This window comes from Misgurnus anguillicaudatus, chromosome 9, assembly GCF_027580225.2.
Source record: "Misgurnus anguillicaudatus chromosome 9, ASM2758022v2, whole genome shotgun sequence".
Lineage (NCBI taxonomy): Eukaryota > Metazoa > Chordata > Actinopteri > Cypriniformes > Cobitidae > Misgurnus > Misgurnus anguillicaudatus.
The window spans coordinates 11,303,241-11,322,180 of NC_073345.2; the positions used below are offsets into that span (position 1 = coordinate 11,303,241).

General features: G+C 37.5%; 1 protein-coding gene and 1 long non-coding RNA gene across 7 annotated transcripts in view; both read left to right on the forward strand.

Annotated features, from left to right (window-relative positions):
- The first annotated feature begins 348 nt into the window (after nt 1–348).
- Nucleotides 349–2,918, forward strand: LOC129445955 (uncharacterized). Its single transcript, XR_012371057.1, has 4 exons — nt 349–485; nt 898–992; nt 1,286–1,373; nt 2,555–2,918. It is a non-coding gene; the product is annotated as an uncharacterized lncRNA (long non-coding RNA).
- Nucleotides 2,919–8,430: 5,512 nt separating this feature from the next.
- dbn1 (drebrin 1) overlaps nt 8,431–18,940 on the forward strand; it is a 97,854-nt gene continuing 87,344 nt past the window's right edge. For 2 of the 6 annotated variants that reach the window (XM_055181197.2, XM_055181201.2), the window contains exon 1: nt 8,432–8,595. In XM_055181197.2, the coding sequence (XP_055037172.2) occupies nt 8,513–8,595 (83 nt within the window). In that variant the 5' untranslated portion in view covers nt 8,432–8,512. Of the gene's footprint in view, nt 8,596–18,940 lie in introns of all 6 variants that reach the window. The other 4 variants (XM_055181198.2, XM_055181202.2, XM_055181199.2 and 1 more) reach the window with 3 other exon arrangements.

The window sequence follows — 18,940 nt, forward strand, 5'->3', positions numbered from 1 at the left end:
AATGTTTGTAATTTAATTGTTAAGCCCCATTCACTTCCATAGTAGGACAAAAGAATACTATGTAAGTGAATGTGGCTCCTGAACGGTTAAATTACGAACATTCCTCAAAATTCCAGCGTGTTCATTAGAGCAAATACATTTATACAGGTTTAGAACCTTAGGGTTAGAAAATAGTAGCGTAATAGTTAAAAAAAAAAGTTAAATAAAAGATTAAATAGAAAAAGATTAAATTGTCCTATATGACATAGAACAACCAAAAGTTTTAAATTCACGATTTAATAATAATTTAATGCGATTAAAAATGTTTATGTAGTTTTCTAAGATGTTTATTTATGTAAATGCTGTGTGTGTATGCTGCGGTTGCTGAACGTTACTGTCCCTTTAAATCCGTTGGAGTGACGTGAGTTACCATGGAAACGAGGCTACTAGGAACAACAGAAAGCGACAAAGCTCCGTGTCTCTTATGGTTTTCTTCACTTTTTCAGGTAAGTTTTGTCTCTCAAATTACAAAAATAATACACACAACTGTGGTTGACACCTACTTGATACGCTTTTGTTCAATATTTACCTCACTGAAATGGCTTGTGTCTTCGAGAAAAGTCCGGTAGCATATCCGTTAGCATGGTGCTAGCGCTATAGTTTTAGCGCTTGTTTATGACAGTTTGGGCGATTGAGAACATCTAAATGTGTCATTGGGAGGTTTTAAAAGCGTTGTAAAGGGTGTCAATGCATTATTGGAAGCATGTTAATTTGTTTATCCTAAAATATGCGATTTACTCACAGTCTATGGATGCACTGCTACGTTAGGCAGTAGCAACTTCTAGGACGTCAAAATTAGCTGAAAGTATGTTTTATCGTAAACCAATATAGATAATATAAGTTGTTCTCTGATTTCAGAAGTGACAAAATAACCCCATAATAGAAAATAAGCTCAAGATTTCTGCATTTTCGAATGGAGCTGCAGTGCTGACAGAGAGATGTTGTAAACTCAGGTGAGTTGAAAAAGCTCATTCAATCACATATGCACTTCACAACGTAATCTTGCATCTTGTTATTTCCTTTAAAAAATTATTACAGTTATTTAAAGAAGGTTTTGACAAACGTGAGTGACACTGTGCAATATATAATGAATAAATAAACCTAAAAACATAAAATTCAGCTATTTTTTGTGTATTCTATTTTTTGTATACCATCCTTTTTAACGTTTCAACTCTACTCTTGTTTCCTTTTGTACTGCATCCTAAATATTGTTTGCTCTGTGACAAGTTGCATGTTATGTTTGTAGATTTGTCTATGCTGATGGCCATGCAGCAGAGTTCAAGCAAACCTGTCAGAAAACATCTCTAAGGGGCTATGTATTAACCATATGGCTAGTAAGTAAGACCTCAAACTTAAACTCTACTGTTCAAAAGGCTGTGATTTATTTATTTGACAAAAATACAGTGAAAACAGAAATTTTGTGAAATTATCACAAAGTAGATGATCTGTTTTCTTTGAAAATATGCAATTAAGTGTCATTTCTGTGATGCAAAACAAAATCTTTACTCTCACTTCTAACAAACAGAAGTGCAACTTACCATTTTAATGTAAAACTAAACAATTTGTTAACACAACAATAAACTTTGATAATAATTGAAAATATTTCTTGAGCAGCAAATCAGCGTATTAGAATGAACTCTGATAGATTATGTGACACTGAAGACTGGAGTAATGATGCTGAAAATTCAACATTAATCACAGGAATAATGCTGCCTTCACGTGCTATGGGAAAGATGATATTTTCCATTTGTGAACTGGTATTTACCAGCGTGTTGTGTTCAAGTGCATTTTTCATTTGTGAACTAGAATTTACCATTGCTTTTGTTGTCATTCAACCATTCACGACGTTGCTTCTGCTCTCCGCCATTTTGAAAAGGTCAAAGGTAATCTCATCTCGGCAACTCGGGCATCAAAATATTTTACGAGTTGCCCAGTGGAAAATACCACATGAGGGGTGTTCATGTGCATTTTCCAAGTGGGATTTTGCTATTTACCATAATCACGATAGCACGTGAAGGCAGCATTAATTACAACTTACAATTTGTTCATATAATAAAAGACGTAAAAAAATTGAACCTAAACCTTTGAATGGCATTGTAAATTATAGTTATGATGGCTTGTTCCTCCAACTTAATGATACTATTGCATATGTAGTTTGTTCCATAGAGACTGTCTCGGTTCCCAAAATAATGAGGACAAATTTACTAAGGAATCCAGAAAAAATCTGATTGTGATTTGAACCAGATAATTGCTTAATAAGGTCACAAATTTCTTGGTAGTACCCAGGAGTCTAAGTCCACCAAAGGAGGCAGAGCTTTTTCACATTTTACTCCCAAACTCTTTCAGTGTAAATCTAGAAAAAGTCCTACCTTTTTAGCCAAGCATTCACATAACACATTTTATAACCTTGTTCTTAAGTTATGAAAAGTATTAAACAAGTGCACATGATCATCTTTTGCTTGAAATAATATGAACAGCAGCTATGGTAATCCTTTTGCTTTCCTGTTTCTATCAGGATACCCATACAAGTTACAGAAGCTCCAGTATGGATCCAGCCTCACTTGTAAAGACTTCAGATGACGCCTACACTCTCAGAGACTTCAGATGATGGCAACTAGATGGACATACAAGACTGCCAAACATTATATATATATTGCACTCACTGCCTCAAAGCATAAGTTTGCAGATTTTCAACCCACGTTATATTTTTACAATAAATTGGGGTATTTGAATGGACAATGTTAACGCTTTAACTTAAATTCCCAATTAGTTCTTGACAATACTCTGCCAGATGACAGATTACATATATTACAGACATTGTAACAATACAAAGTGGGTTGGAAATCTGTAAACTTCCTCTATAATCATAATTGTCTGTTTAACTGAGCATGACTTAATACAAGGCATGTGTTATCTTAGAGCTATATGATTGCTGTATTAACATCACTTCGTTACTTAATGAGATTTATGCTTATCCCTAGTTTCACAGACAAGGCTTAAGCCCATAGTCCTTGACTATAGTCCTAGATGTTTGAGCTGTCTCAATTGAAAAGAACTTTCAATGTGAGATTTTAAAATAAGCCAGTGCCAGTGATTTGTTTTAAGATAGACACCAGTAACACATTTTTTCTAAGGCATGTTTATTAAAGATGCTTAAACATCTTATTTTAACTAAGGCATAGTCTAGCTTTAGCTAAGCCGTGTCTGTGAAACCAGGCCTTTATTCTTAATGCATTAAGATATGTAAGTTGAATTAAAAGATAAAATTCTGTTTACACTTTATTGGTAAAACATACCAAGCAGATTAGCCCAGAAAATAAACCAAATGCGTTAAATTACAGTTTGCTTGACCATTGTATGAATTTAATAATTATTAAAATCCGTATACTTGTTTGACAAATTAATATATCATTATTGAGAACTGAGATTTGGCATTTTGTTTAGTTTTGTTTTGAGTAAACGTTTCCAGTGTTTGTATACTATTAGTTTAACTTGAAATGTCTGTTATGAAGTCTTTGACTAACGTTTTTTTACATTATTTCATAATGTTTACAATTATATGTTGTGTCAGTTAGACGTTTTGTCATATTAGGTTGCATTAAATTAAATCCTTGTTGTTCTTAGCATAAGATATTTTCTCCAGTGATTTGTCAGTGTATCTAACGGGTCCTCAGAAGAATTGTGTTAAACATGAGTTCAAAGCCTACTGGAAATCTACATTTTTCACTTAAATAATGGAAGACAGATTTTGCGGAACCTACAGTTCAAGTCTACCTCCAGAAGGATTGAGAGCTCACAGGTTTGATGATAACGCATTCTTTCTGTTAACGCCCAACGCGTTTCAGCACGTGCAACATGAGAGGTATTAATAACGTTTTTTTCACGTTGTGAAAAGGTTGCGATAACGTTATTTTCCGACGTATTTAATACGACCAAATGTCGGGTTTTTTGAACGTTATAAATACGTATTTTTACAACGTTGCAAAAATGTTTAGATTACGTTATCAAAACGTTTTTGCAACGTTGTGAAAATACGTATTTATAACGTTCAAAAAACCCGACATTTGGTCGTATTAAGTACGTCGGAAAATAACGTTATCAAAACTTTTTCACAACGTGAAAAAAACGTTTTTATAACGTTTTTGTGTTTGCTGGGTGCTTACCTTTAACGTTAAATTCAGAACAATAATAATAGGTTGGTTGTACTTTAACTTGCAAGGATGCTGAAGAACATAAACATCTGAACTTTTCAAAACAGTCTGGCTGTTCATGGTGCCAGAATTGACATGACAGCCGAACATTTGGTTCTGTGCACCTGAAATGCTCCGATAATAATCCATGCCACGGCATTAATTGACGTGTGATAATCCGGAGTCCGGTTTGCAGAATTTGCAGTCCTATTTTACATATATCCATTGCTACAGGGCAGGCCCGGGTCACTCTCCCACTCCTTTCTGTAACTTTTGATATACTCTCGCACTTCGACATCTTGATTTCCCGCTGAGACTGACGCGGGCTCATTGTCGACGTGCGTCAAGCAGTCAACACAAAAGGCTTGTTTCAACTCCATGCGGCGCTGCAAGATGACGTCAAAGTACCGCGAGAACGATTCGAGAAATCATGCAAAGTGTAATTTCGTCTCGCTCTCGCGGCGCTTTGACGTCATCGCCTCACAGTTCTAGTGGCGCCGCTTGAAGTGTAACAAGCCATGAAGTGGGCGTGTGTTTATTATGTCACGGTAGAATACATGCACACTTGATTTTTTGGTTTTGTTAAATAATTAGACTCTAAAATTCACTTTAGGAAGACAATACACAAGGCAAATGTGATTTTTAAATAAAATATTATCATTAAAATAAAATCCCATTCAACATTAATGGTGGTCTGAGGGGGCGAGATAGTGCCGGTGAGGGGGCGACGCCCCCTCACGCCCCCTCGTGGCGCCGGCCCTGAATCAGAGGCCCCATTGACTTTTATAGTAGGATAATAAAATACTATGGAAGTCATTGCATGGGGGTCTAATCGGGTTGGTTACAAACATTCCTCAAAATATCTTTCTCTGTGTTGAGATCAGAACAAAGAAATTTATATAGGTTTATCATTTTTGGGTGAACTATCCCTTTAAGGTTAGTAGCTAAGGGATAACGTACAGCCAGAAGGTTGGGATTTACTAGATAAATAGATTTACTTGCGATAAAAAAAACTATCGAAGCTAAGATGCAAAGTTCAAACAGGATGAGCAAGCAATTGATTAAAAATAATTTATAAATATAACCTCATATGTTGTTTAATTATACGAATTTAATTTGAAAACATTTAAGTGAACCCATCAAGATGACTCGCAGTAACGTTACCTGAATGAGTGCTGTGTTATCGAATAAGCTAAACCTCGGAATGCCACTGACCAATCAGAATCAATCATTCCGGAGCTAGATAATCACTAGCAAACATATTTGGTGAAAAACTAAAGTCTTGTTTTGGTATTGTTAACATCTTTTTCAACTTAATTCAAAAGTTGGAAACTAGTATTATGCTAAGTTGTTTTGCTAACGTTACATGGCTGACCTCTCCTCACGTGCCAGCATTGGATGTCTGCGGAGTCTCTGCCGGACAGATGTCTTCCCTTCTCGTCACCACCGAATATAATCGCTACCTTTGTAGGCAGTAGGAGACGCCAAGGAGCAGATGAGTGAGAAGAATTAATTAATGGTAACCCATTTAGTGGGTAACCAGGGGGAGGGGAAGCTCCGGGTCGAACGGAGATCCTGATTGGACGAGACTGCCGTTGAAGGTGAATGTGTGTGCGTATGTTTGTGTGTGGCCCATTATTGTGGAGGCTGGGCCGGCTGTCAGGAGGGTGAAGGGCTAAACACTCTGGCTTATTTCTGTGTGTGTGAGGCAAAGGAAATTTTGCTGCAGTTTCACTGAAATTAAGTTTTCAACTTGAGGTGTGTCTATGGTGAAATCTGTGCTCTAGTTAGTCAAATGCATAACCAACACACACTGACCCATGCTGTGACCGGCAGATCCTGACCTTGTGCCATATGATATGGGATTGGAGAGGATCCTGTTGTTGTACAAAATGCTATAGGATAAGGTGTGCTTTTTTATTTACACCTTAAGGGATGGAGGTGTTCGCAGCTTAATGTGACTTTTTCCTGCAAATTACTTACTAAATATAAATGAATGTGCTAAACTTCATGGATATTATATAAAAGAAACACCATCTTATTATATAGATCTGATGGGGTCTTTTCAGTCATTCTATCATGAACTAGATAACTTCTGGTGGCTTTAGCTTTAATGCACTGTGTCATTAACACTGCATCAGACTTGACAATGTCTGCCAGCTATTTGTTCAGTTTGAAAGAAGCCTAAAGCTACAGTGCCTGCGGGCCTAAGATGAGTCTATCTACTTTACATTTTACACTTAGAGAGCCAAAAACCATGAAATGGCTTCCCTGCAAAAAGATCACAATCAGCTGTCAACATCTCAGATGGTAGAAAAAGTTCATGTTTACATTGAAAGATTATGTTGAGCTGACTTAAAACCCAAGGATGTGTTTTAGGACAGCCATGTGGCCTCCTCCTTATAGGCAGATGAACAGCCCCTTCCATCAAAATCACAAATCATACAGGAAATATTAATCCCAAAAGCTTCTAAGCGTCTTATCTCGGAATGATTTTGAATATATGATTGATTCATGCACTTTGGTCTAAAGCGGTTTGTCACTATTATTTCGGCTTAAGATTGAATGTTTTACATTTCGACTTGATTTAAAGGGATAGTTCACCCAAAAAGGAAAATTATTTATCATTTACTTTCCCTCAAGTTGATCCAAACCTGTATACATTTCTTCGTTCTGCTAAACACAGAGATATTTGTCATCACACACCTAGTAAAGGAAATACTATGGATGTCAGTGGTGCTCAAAAACGATAACAGAATTTAAACTCTATCAAACTATTAAGTCTATATTAAGACGTAACATTTCGAATAAATTTATCTGTTGTTTCTATAGTTGGATTATTATATAAATTATTAGTAATATTATATAAAGGCTGTTATTATTTTCAGAATAGGCATTTTTAGTATTTATAATATGAGAAATATATTTCAATATCTGAATTTGACTTTTAATAGTTATTTTTCTAGTTCAAATCTTGCATAGTTTATTAATAATAAATTAGGGGGGTTTTTATTACTTTTAGAATATTCATGTTCATAAAACTATAAAATAAAGTCTAAAGTACTTTCAATAGACAGTTTCATAGGACGCACGTGCATTGTCACGGTTACTGGGCGGAAATTGACTTCCTGTCTCTGTTTGTTTAAGGTCTGACTAGCTAAACTGAACTCTGGAACAAATACAACAAATGTTTTAGTTTCCTAAAGATAATCGAAGGGAGACGGAAATCATGGATCACTGCTATGTGAAGGGAGGCTTGGCAGCCGATCTGTAAATAAGATTGTATACATTATATAGTACACATTTTACACTATAAAAAGTTTAAAATGTGCAGTTTTTGATATGATTTAGCTATGGTATATGAACTATGGTAATCTATTTGTTGTTTATTTTGCTTGTTATCAGAAATAAACTACTATTAAAGGACTCTTTACTCTTTACCGGATGTTACGTTTGTTCCACTAAATCCGTTTGTTTATGTTGTTACTGCTGAAACCATCGTTAGAATATTACTTAATTTATTAATAATGAATTGTGGCAGTTTATTGTTATTTTATTTAAATAGGGACGTTTAATATTTATATTACACAAACTATTAGCACAGATAAAATATAATAAAAGAAAGTGTTTTGATGTCTAAAAGCAAAACCCCTCGTACACACTCGGCACCATAGATATGTATAAAGGCTAGATGGCTCGTCCGCGCTGCTGGCCAACTGAGTGCAACGTCCGCATTTCGGCGGCCATCTTACGCTCACTCGTAGCATTGAGTTTTAATGATGCAGGTACTTTTAAATGACCATAACTTGCTTAATTTTTTACCGATTTTCAAACGGTTTGGTTTGTTATAAACGTCAAAGATGTACCTATGACACTGCATACATATACTAAAAATAAAAAATAAATTCATGAAACATGTTAAAGCATCCAGAATCATAGCCACGTTAATAACGTTTGTAAAAACCCAAACCGTTTGAAAATCGGTAGAAAATTGAGCAAGTTATGGTCATTTAAAAGTACCTGCACCATTAAACTCAATGCTACGAGTGAGCGAGCGCCCTGTCCTGGGATGGCCGCCAGGTGATGCCGTTAGGGACTCCGCCTTGAGCCATCTAGCCTTTATACATATCTATGCTCGGCACTAGGACCGCGCAGCTCTGCGCAGAGCGGCAGCCTCGTGTCTTTGTTCAGCGCGCATCATCTCTTCTCTCGTCCTCGCGCTCCGCAGTGACTATCACGCGCGCTCCCATCATCACCGCTACACTGGTGTGGATGAGCGCAACATGGCTGTGAATCTCAGTAAGAACAGACTGGCCCTCTTAACAGCTTATCAGGACGTGATCGACGAAGCTACAGCAACCGACTGGTAAGATAAATCACACCTGAATGATTCGTTTAAGTAGGATTTTACTGCATTACCCAGAAAAGAATTGAACTTCAATCGTAACTCTATGCGGATGCTTGGGCTAGAACGGGATGGATGCTGAATCTTCATTTTTATGGTCTCAGTACTCAGTATTTGTATTTTGTTTAATAAATGAAACGTTTTCGCCTTTTTAAATATTTAATAGATTATTTTTTTCTCCAAAAAATGCACACGAATTAATTTTCGGATGAATTTCGTGTTTATTTGCTGTACACCAGCGCTTACAGTCGATTGCATTGCATGCCGTGACCTCCAGAGAGTTGTGCAAGGGATTCTTCACTATTTGCTCAGTTCAAGGGAGTCTCTACTACATCTCTCGTGATTCGTCAGTACAGAAAGCATGATCAGACGATCCTGAAAACCCAAATATTTACAGCCCTGGTTATTCACTCATCCTGTTTGTATATGTTTATAATTGTCAGTGCACCTCCTCTCCATTTGCTTCACAGCCAGAGATGGGCGAGGCAAGAGGTGTCAGTCAATCTATTCTTTTATTGTGTGAGCTCATCCTCTTTGTACTACTGGAATGGTACATCTGTTATAGCTGTACCAAATTATATTTGAGTGTTTGGTTTAGGTCCCCACGGCCCCTACACTGTGACTGTCCGAGTATGTTTTCTCTTTGTGTTATAATGAAACTGGTTTGTAGATCTTTGGTTCAATGTGAGCACGTGGACAGTAAGGCGCTGTGGGTTGAGCACCCCTGCAGGACTGGTGTTAAGATCATGTTGTTTTGGGATAATCATTTTTGGAAAATGAGAACATATTTGGTACTGAATGACCGGCACTAAGGTGTACAATAATAATATAACCATAGAGCGTATGCTTAAGAATAATATTGGCTATATACTTGATTTTGATTGGTCATCTGAAGCATCTAATGCTCTAATATGACCACTACACATCCACATGTATTAAATTATATCAATTCATCCGGTCTACTTTACCAATGCAATTTCACGCCCATTACCGGATATAGCCATGTTATGAGTAGAGTGATATACATTTAGCATTTTTAACACAAAATATACCCCTTCAGGGCAATACAAGACCCCCTATGCGGCTAACTGTACATTATCCCTAACTTGACCACCCTGCAAAATATATCAGTATTGCCATTGGCCACTTAAAAACGTATACACTAACAACAACCGTATGAACCAATGATGCTGCTTTTTAAAAACCTCAGTTCTATATAGTATGCATTTATGTATATTGTGTTATATATGCAATATATATAAATGCATAGGATATCCACACTCTCAGAGATAAAGGTACAAAAGTTGTCTGGAGCGGTACCCTTTTAAAAAGTTCACCAGTGTATCTTTTGGCGCGTTTCCATTGCATAGTACCCCGCCCCAGTTTGGGAACTTACAGCAAAACACAGATGACAACATGTCGAGGCAGCGCAAGCTAGCATGAAGGTAAAGCTAATCTTTTACATTATAGCGATGATGCCGGTAGTGACGATTCTCTCAGACCAATCGGTGATCTACAGTGTTTTTGCGTCACGATTTGGTATCAGCTCAGGTTGCTTGGAACCCTGACCGAGGTGGTACTGAAAAAAGTATCGGGCACTACGTACTGCACCCAGTGGAAAAGCTCCCAAAAGTAAGCTGACCCGATCCAAACCGTGAGGTACTATGCAATTGAAAAGGGTGCATATTAGTACCTCAAAGATACACATCAAAGGTACATATCTGTACCTAAATGGTACATATAAGGACCTTTTTAAAGGGTGCCATCCCAGTAACAACTTTGGAGCTTTATTTCTGATGGTGCAGTTTAAAGATGCACTCTTTAATTATTCTTGTGGGGAAAAAATCGGTACAATTTTGCATTCATTTAAAACACTTTGGACAAAAAATCAATAATTTCTTCTGGACATAAAATCATTTGTTTCGGAATCATCGGATCGCTCAAAGTGCAGTGTAATTGCATGCTTCTGAGGGAGTAGGGAGGGGGGACAATCACGCTGGGGCCCGTTTTAAAGATGGGCTAGCGCCCTAAATTAAGTGCGCCCTCAGACTCTGTAAACCCCTGCCTTCCCCTATGCTTACGTTTGAACCTCAGTCTAAACAATGCCTCTGAACTACGTGCTTGCAAACACTCAACTATACCAAACCCAAACACGACTGTCCTATATCCTGTGAGAAAAATTCATAATAGGCTTCTATACCCACATAGTTGACCTTATTACCTCACAGAGTGTGTCTGTCCTTGTTTGAGCAAACTCGCATTCTTCTTCCTGGTATTCATTCGTGTGGCGTTAAACCCCCGTATCTCTGTAACCTGAACACAATGCAAACTGCGGTCGAGAGTACAGGGTCATCAGCACTTTACAAGCTATGTTTCCCCAACAGTACTGGAGATAAACCAACTTAATCCAATGGGATGAGACACATCAGACATCAGAATCAAACAGTTCTTGTCCGCATATAGCGTCGATGGCTTGTTGACAGGGTTACATTTTTGTGGGGTTCTGCCCTGGTTTTATGCCATTCTTTGGTTAGAGGACTGCCGTTAACGTTTTAAAGCATTTGAGAGCTGTAGGCTTTACGCGAGACAGGCTTTTGAAGTTGGACAAAGCAAGGTGATGCAAGGCCAGTTGGGATAGAGTTGAATATCAGAGCTTTCTCAAATATCAAACAAGAATTGCCACAAGAAAGTTTAGGCTGAAGATCTGAAGAAAGCATAGACATCTGAGCTACATAATTTGTCATCTCTTCAAGATTAATCTGTCATGCAGACTGAATTGTGGTGAAGGTTGTAGCTTGTGTCAGTTTATATCAACTGTCTTTGTTATAAAGAATCATTCTGTGAGGAAATCCAGTTTTCACACGTCTGCTGGGTTTTCAGCCCATGGCTGGGTCAAATATGGACATTTTGTAAGTAAATTTAACTCAACGGTTGGGTTTGTCCATATTTGACCAACAACCCAACAACAACAAGCAACATTTCTGAACGATTCTGTTAATGCATTGTGCATTTTCCGTATTTAAAGTTGGTAGCTTGGTTGATGTAAATGATTAAATGCTTGTACTTGATTGAAGTTAAAATTTAATCGAAAACAAATGTGTAGCATAGCAGCAGTGCCGAGGAGCAGCAGTCACAGTTTCCTTTAACTTCAGTGCTGTTGTAGATTTGTGGGATCTAATCGCACTGCAGGGCATCGCAGCACAGGATGTCTTGTGTAACACTGCAGCAGGAAAAACAATTCTTACAGATCCTGCTTCTTGTTGTTAAATAATGGACATGTCCTGCACGGTATTGAATAAGAATGCGATATGCATTAACTTGCTATTAACTTGTAAAATCATTTTGATCTTATTTAAATTGTTCAAAAACTGATTTATATATATTTTTTTCTGATCGTTGATCATCTTTCACATGTCAGAACACACACAAGCACTCATACCTGACCTTTGCAAGTATTAAAGGTAATGAATTATTGCAAGTTATACCACAGCGCTGTTGAATGCTTTATCCTGATTGGTTGAGAAATGTTTTACAGGTATGCATTATTTTTGGATAAACGCACACCTGACCTGTCGAATGTCTTAAAATAACCACCAGAGCAATGTCTGGGGTAACTGTGGTATAAGCGGATTATTAAGTCTGGTCCTTTGAATTATGTAAGGAATAATTGACGACGGGCCGTTGAATTATTAGAAAAAAATTTCAATAATTCAATGGCCCGGAGTCAATTATTCCGCTTATACTATGGTTACCACACCTCTAGACATCAATCACATGATATATTTAAAGTGATTCGTCTGATTTTTGTACTTAAATAGCTATTGTGAGTAGGACTATTTCTTTCGCGTCTCATCCAACGGCTCTCTAGCTTGTTCCAAAACGTCATTTTATAGCTGGCAATGGAGGCTTGGGCCGTTGATAGCATTCTAATGCAATTATTAATGAAGTTATTAGAAAGAGAGCGACAAAGACACAGAGAGAGAGAGAGAGCGAGAGAGAAAGGGTGAGCGAGAGATTTGAACAAGGCTACCTCTGCTCTGTGCGTCTCAAACCAGCGCTGTTATTGGCTTGGAAAATCGTCTGTCATGTTGTTTTTGTTATTACAGTTAACTATGCAAAGTGATATGGAACTATAATGCGGTCAAGAGAGCTGCCTGGAACTACGTTCACTGTGCGTTTCCCAGAAAAGAATTGCACACCTTAGAACGTTCATCAGCCAATCAGATTCAAGCATTCAATGGACCCGTAGTATAAATGAAAATATTGGACACGCTCCCTTCGTGTCGTGTCTCATTGCCACTTTGGGTGTGCATTATTTTTTAATATTTCAACGGCCTGTCGTCAATTCTTCCTTGCCTATTGCGATTTGCAAATTTTCATATGCACATCTGCACTATTTCGATAATTTTGTTATAGACGGTTTCATCGGACGCACATGCGTTGTTAAGGTTACACTTCTGGTTGGATTTTACTTACGGTTTGTGTTTGTTTAATGGTCTCACTAGTGGCTAAAATTAACTCTGGAACAAATACCTCGTCAGAAATAACAAATGTTTTGGTTTCCTGAAGACAAGGGGAAATGGCGATCATGGATCACCGCTATGTAAAGGGAGGTTTGGCAGCCGGCAATGTAATTTACATTGCATATAGTTCACATTTTACACAGTAACATAAGCTCAGTGTCATTTTTTATATGCTTTAGATATGAAATATGAACAATCTACTTGTTGTTTATTTTGCTTGTTATCAGACATAAACTACCCTAAAAAGATTTTGTTGTTATTGATTCTTAGCGGCGTTTACATGAAGTTACGTGTGTTCCAAAAAGCCATTAGTTTATGTTGTTACTGCTGAAATAGCAAGCTATAGGGATATATAAATTAAGAATACAGTAATGTATTGACATATAATCGGTATTGGTAGATAAAAGCAATTCACCATACTCATTTACTATACTCTGCTGTACATAAGCTGTTGATTCCTTACCAGAGAAAAAGGTGAAACATGTTAATGTTTTTTTCTTCATTTTTCAGTTCTGTTTACTAAGTGGCACAAAAATGAAACACTTAGGCAAAGCATAGCTTGGTCTTGGAACAATTTTAGTAGAAACGTTTGTGTTCTAATGGAATTTTGCTGACTTGAGCATCTTGGCAAATGTGACTCTGTCTATAAAGTAAAGCTAAAATCTCATAATCTAATGAGGAGGTCAGGAGCATCTCACATATTGATTTCAATCTTTGATATATTATGATCTCAGTTAAAGATATCAAGGTTATATTTTCACAGAATGTATAGTTTATGAGATTGTTTGGTGTCTCATTTGAAACTACAGACGTAAATTACTAGGGTCTTTTTTTGGAAGAAAAGACGACTTGACCAGATGTCCCCATTTGACCTCATTGCAAACATGTGAGAAATGAAACAGATCCCATTCGAGATTTCTTTTCACACAGATTGATTTTCCAAACGATGACGCCACAGATATGCTTACTGGAAGCCACGGCTGAGTATCACTTTGGCGCTGCGACTCGCATCTCTTTCCAAACGAAACCGACAGAAGCGTTTGCCATTGCCAAAACGCAAGCATAGCTTCTTCAGCAAGAAGTCTGTCTGTTCAGCAGAGCTCAGACCTTTTTAGTTCTTGTTTAAGTCTTCTGAGCGCAAAGCACACACGAACCTCAGAGACAACTCTCCTGTTTGGGTTTGGTTGCCAGGAAATGTTAGGCAGACCAGAGTGAGCACTGGAAATTCACAGTTCACATGGGGTACCAGACTATAAAATAAAAACCATTTCCCTAAATGTGTGGCTTGAACTTCCAAAGCGAAAACTTATCTGCAGGGAGTTTTTATCTCTAAAGTCTCAGTCTGAATCCTGCATTCCTTCTGAATCAGGTCAGGATCTTAATCATCTATACAGCCATTTATCATGATGAACCGGTGTTGTGAAGTTACTTTGAAACTTTAGGTTGCCAAGCAACAACTTACCCATAATTTAAAGTAGTTAAATATAATGCACATTTCTGAATAATCGAAATTAAAAATAAAACAAACGGATAAAACGGATCAGCAAATCGTTCAATTTCAAGTTAATCGTGCAAACAAACCAATATGCAAATACTTTGAAAATATTTGTTGCCACTGAAAAGCTTTTTGCTAAACTAGTTACGCTACTGAAAAAATAGTTAGATTTCTATTGATCCCCAACATTGACGACGACTGTGACGTGCCAACACAATCTCATGGAAATTCGTATATATTTTACGAGGTGGCCAATTCGTATTAATTTGTATGACCACATTAGTTTTTGTACGATTTGTCCCTGTGCTGTTGGGGTTATTGTTTTTTTCTAATAATGAGACATTTTCGATTACAATTCATTTAGTATGAAATCATATGAACACACATTCCTGTGTGATCAGGCTGTACGTGCACTAATGGCGTGCACTAATGGTGCACAAATGGCACCTATTACATTGCTAAAAACGTTATTTTGTGTATTTGGTATAATACAATGTGTTTGCGTGGTTTATGGTTAAAACATTTTTTTCCACATATTGAAAAGCGCTGTGTCCCTGATTGGCCAGCTAATCTGTACGTAGTGATTGGCCTGAATACCTCTGACGTCAGCAGGAAATGTGACGCTCCTTACCATGTTTGAAAGATTCGGTCCCAATGCAATGCTAACAGAGGTTAACTTACAGGCTGTGAGTCCAAGCGGGAGGAATTGTGATAATATCGGTCTTGTCTACATCACCAATCCCAGGAAGTAAACTGTTGCCTACAATCTGTGTGTTTGTTGTAGTCTAAGAAAGGAGATTTACGTTAGAGATGATAACTCACATCATCGTTTACTTTGGGGTTTGTACCTTTTGCATATCATTAACATGAACGTATGGCGCTTTTCCATTGCATAGTACCCCACGGTTTAGTTTAGTTTGGCTTGGGTCAGCTCACCTCACTTTGGCGTGGTTAGCTTTTCCATCGAGTTTAGTTTCACTTCGCAGTGGGAGGGATTATAGGCGTGTCGTTATATTTGCGCTGCCTACTGCTGTGACATCATACAAGTGAGAGCGTCGTTGTACATTCCCATACATTTATTTATTTCTCAGTCCGCCACAAAATTCAAATTGGCCACCACAAATAGATGTTTGTGTTCATAACTACCTCTGTCTCACATGACAGTTTCTGTTCAAACACCTGTGGCGTCAGTCGACGCTGAGCCTCATTGAAGTTGCATTTAAGCATATAATGTGGACGTGCATGTAGCGAATGTGCCGCCACAAACTGCAAGTCTGGAAAAAACTGTTATGGTGTTCCGGATTCTCAACCTGTGGATGTTTTTCATCGCTAAAAGGGAGTTTGCAGAGCACAGATGACAACATGTTTGCTCGAGACAGCGCAAGCTAGCAGTAAGCTAAAGCTAATCTTTTACATTATAGCGATGACGCTGTAGTGACGATTCTTTCAGACCAGTCAGTGACCTACAGTGTTTTCGCGTCTCGTTTGGTATCAGCTCGGGTCGCTTTTGGTGGACCAAAAAAAGTATCGGGTACCACATACTGCACCCAATGGAAAAGCTCCCAAAAGTAAGCTGACCCGACCCAAACTAAACCAAACCAAACCAAACCGTGGGGTACTATGCAATGGAAAAGTGCCATAATACACACTTACACACCAAAGAAAATGTTAAATTGTAAATCAGACAATAGGTCCCCTTTATATGTAGGCACACGTTTTATTGAAAGTATAGTAAAGGACATAATCATAGTAGTAATGCATACAATATAAACTTCAGTATGAGTGTAGAGTAAATGATGAGAATAAATGCAGTGCTATATCACTAGACAGACAGTGATGTGCTGTGTGGGTAGATGATACTTTGGCTACTCTTTTGATGGACTCAAGGCTGTTTGTGATAGGCAGATGATTCAGATCATGGCTGTCTACTTTTCCTTCTCCTGAGCCTGTGAAAAGCAGATTTTAATAACAAAGGCGGCTCCTATCCTGCCTCTTGACCCTCGACAATACAGGAGGGCAAACACATCCACCTCCTAGCTGTGATAAGATCCAGGCCACAGCTTTCTCATGTTACATCTGTTCAAATTTTAGCTTTTTTCACAGTTGGTAAGAATCGCTGCATAGTTTATTTCCACAAATTTTTTTACTAAAAAGTGCAGCTTTTATTTGTTACACATTTATGGAGTTATACCTAAAGCTGCAATGACAACACTGTAAGAATTCCTTGTTGAAACTTGAATTTACAATTAATTTCAACTTTCTTGACTAGTGAGGAGTTGCTATAAATTACAAAAATAAAGTTGAAATAACTTTCACTAATTCAACTTAATTAAAAGGAGAATTAGAAGAATTTTTTTACAGTGATATATTAAAGAGCGCCTATTTCATTGTTAAAAAAGGACGTAATACAATGTAGTCACGTGTTTTATGGTTCAAAAAACACATTATTTTCAACATACCGTACATTTTTGTAGCTCCAGATATCCCTCTCTTCCTGAAATGCATTTATTTTAAATAAAACTCTTCGATTTGAAAAGTGCTGTGTCCCTGATTGGCCAGCTAATCTGTATACCTTTGACATCAGCCGGAAATGTGACGCTCCTTACCATGTTTGAAGGATTCGTTCACAATGCAATGCTAACAGGAGTTAACTTACAGGCTGAGAGTCTTGCCTACATCACCAATCCCAGGAAGTAAACTGTTGCCTACAATCTGTGTATTTGTTGTACTCCAAGAAAAGAGATTTACGTTGGAGACGATAACTCGCGTCTTTGTTTACTTTGGGGTTTGTACCTTTTGCATATCGTTAACATGTACTAATACACACTTACACACCAAAGGAAATGTAAAATTGTGAATCGGATAATTGGTGATCTTTAATAAAATCTATAAAGAAAAGAACTGACACAAAATGTCATTATTGATCGGATGTTTGTGTGTTCTGGTATTTATATGTCTATATTTTAAATCTTTCCTTGCGTACAATATAAGATTTTTTTGTTTGACAGCTTTCACACATTGTTTGGCAGACATACTGGAAATACAGTTTGGCTTCGAACTAAATTCAGATACAGATACATTTATTTTATACAAATAATCAAACAAGTTATTTCTTTCAGCAGCTTAGTTTTAAAAGCAATAACGAAAGCATGCAGGCTGATAGCCGCAAATTTTTGAAAAGGGAGTTTCTCTGGGAGTTTTATTTGTTGTCATAACTTTAGAAAATGGGATTCTATGTTATCAACTGGAAATGAAACCAAGCTAAAAAGTATACTTTTTTGGTTGTTGTGTTGGTTATGGATTGTTATGACTCCTTTTTACCAACTAATATTTTTACGTGTTGATTTACTAATATATGTGTCTACAAGTCACATCACTGTGTTGAAGGCCTTTAAACCTTTAAGCTTTTGTGTTTGTTTTGGCAAAATCAAATTTTGCCTGCTACAGTTCTGTCCGCACTTTCCCAAAGATGCTGCACATTTCGAGAATATGAAACAAAGGTGGACATTGTGTGGGATAACCATTAAGTTTTATGGTTTCCTGGTTTCCTCTACATTAATGGTGTCTTGCTGAGGGACATTTCCAGAAAACGTAGATCACCAAATCTTGCTCACTCAGATAATGTTTAATAAAGGTCTGAGCCAAGTTAAATGATTCATCTCAGATGGAATTCATCATGGCCTCTCATATCTGCATGGGGCAGAACATCTGGTCGTACATTCTTGCATAGTGAAGCCAGGCCACAATGATCATGTTGATAATGACGAGTACCATTAACATCTGGATAGAAAGATAGGCAGAAGTACCATCGGTCATATCTAAATGTTTGGATGGAAACAACTCAGCTGTACAAATGTGTTTGTATGGAGATCATAGGCTGAGTCTTTGAACTCACGGAGGAGCTTGTAACCGTAAAACCTGTCTACTGGTAATGCATTAGCCAAGTTTGCTGTACGTTTGATAATAAAAAGGTTTAATCTTTCTTAAAAAGCTTGAAAGCACCAAAAAGCCATTGAGGACTGATTTAATCAAATGATGATTTGATATTTAAAAGAAAGATTCATCCAGAATCTGATCAGACAGAAATAAGCTTTCAGAGAGGAGGTCCCGCTGGGTTCTCTAACCTGCTGGAGCTTCCCATCAGGAAACTCTTCTGCTAAAATAGGTTTCCCAGTTTCTCTCCTGACTGGCAGCTCCTAAAATCAAAACCTCTTTGGCACTGATTCTTCCATTCGTTTCAGTTTTGTTAGCTGGATTAATATTAGCAGTGAACAGTCGACTGATACTT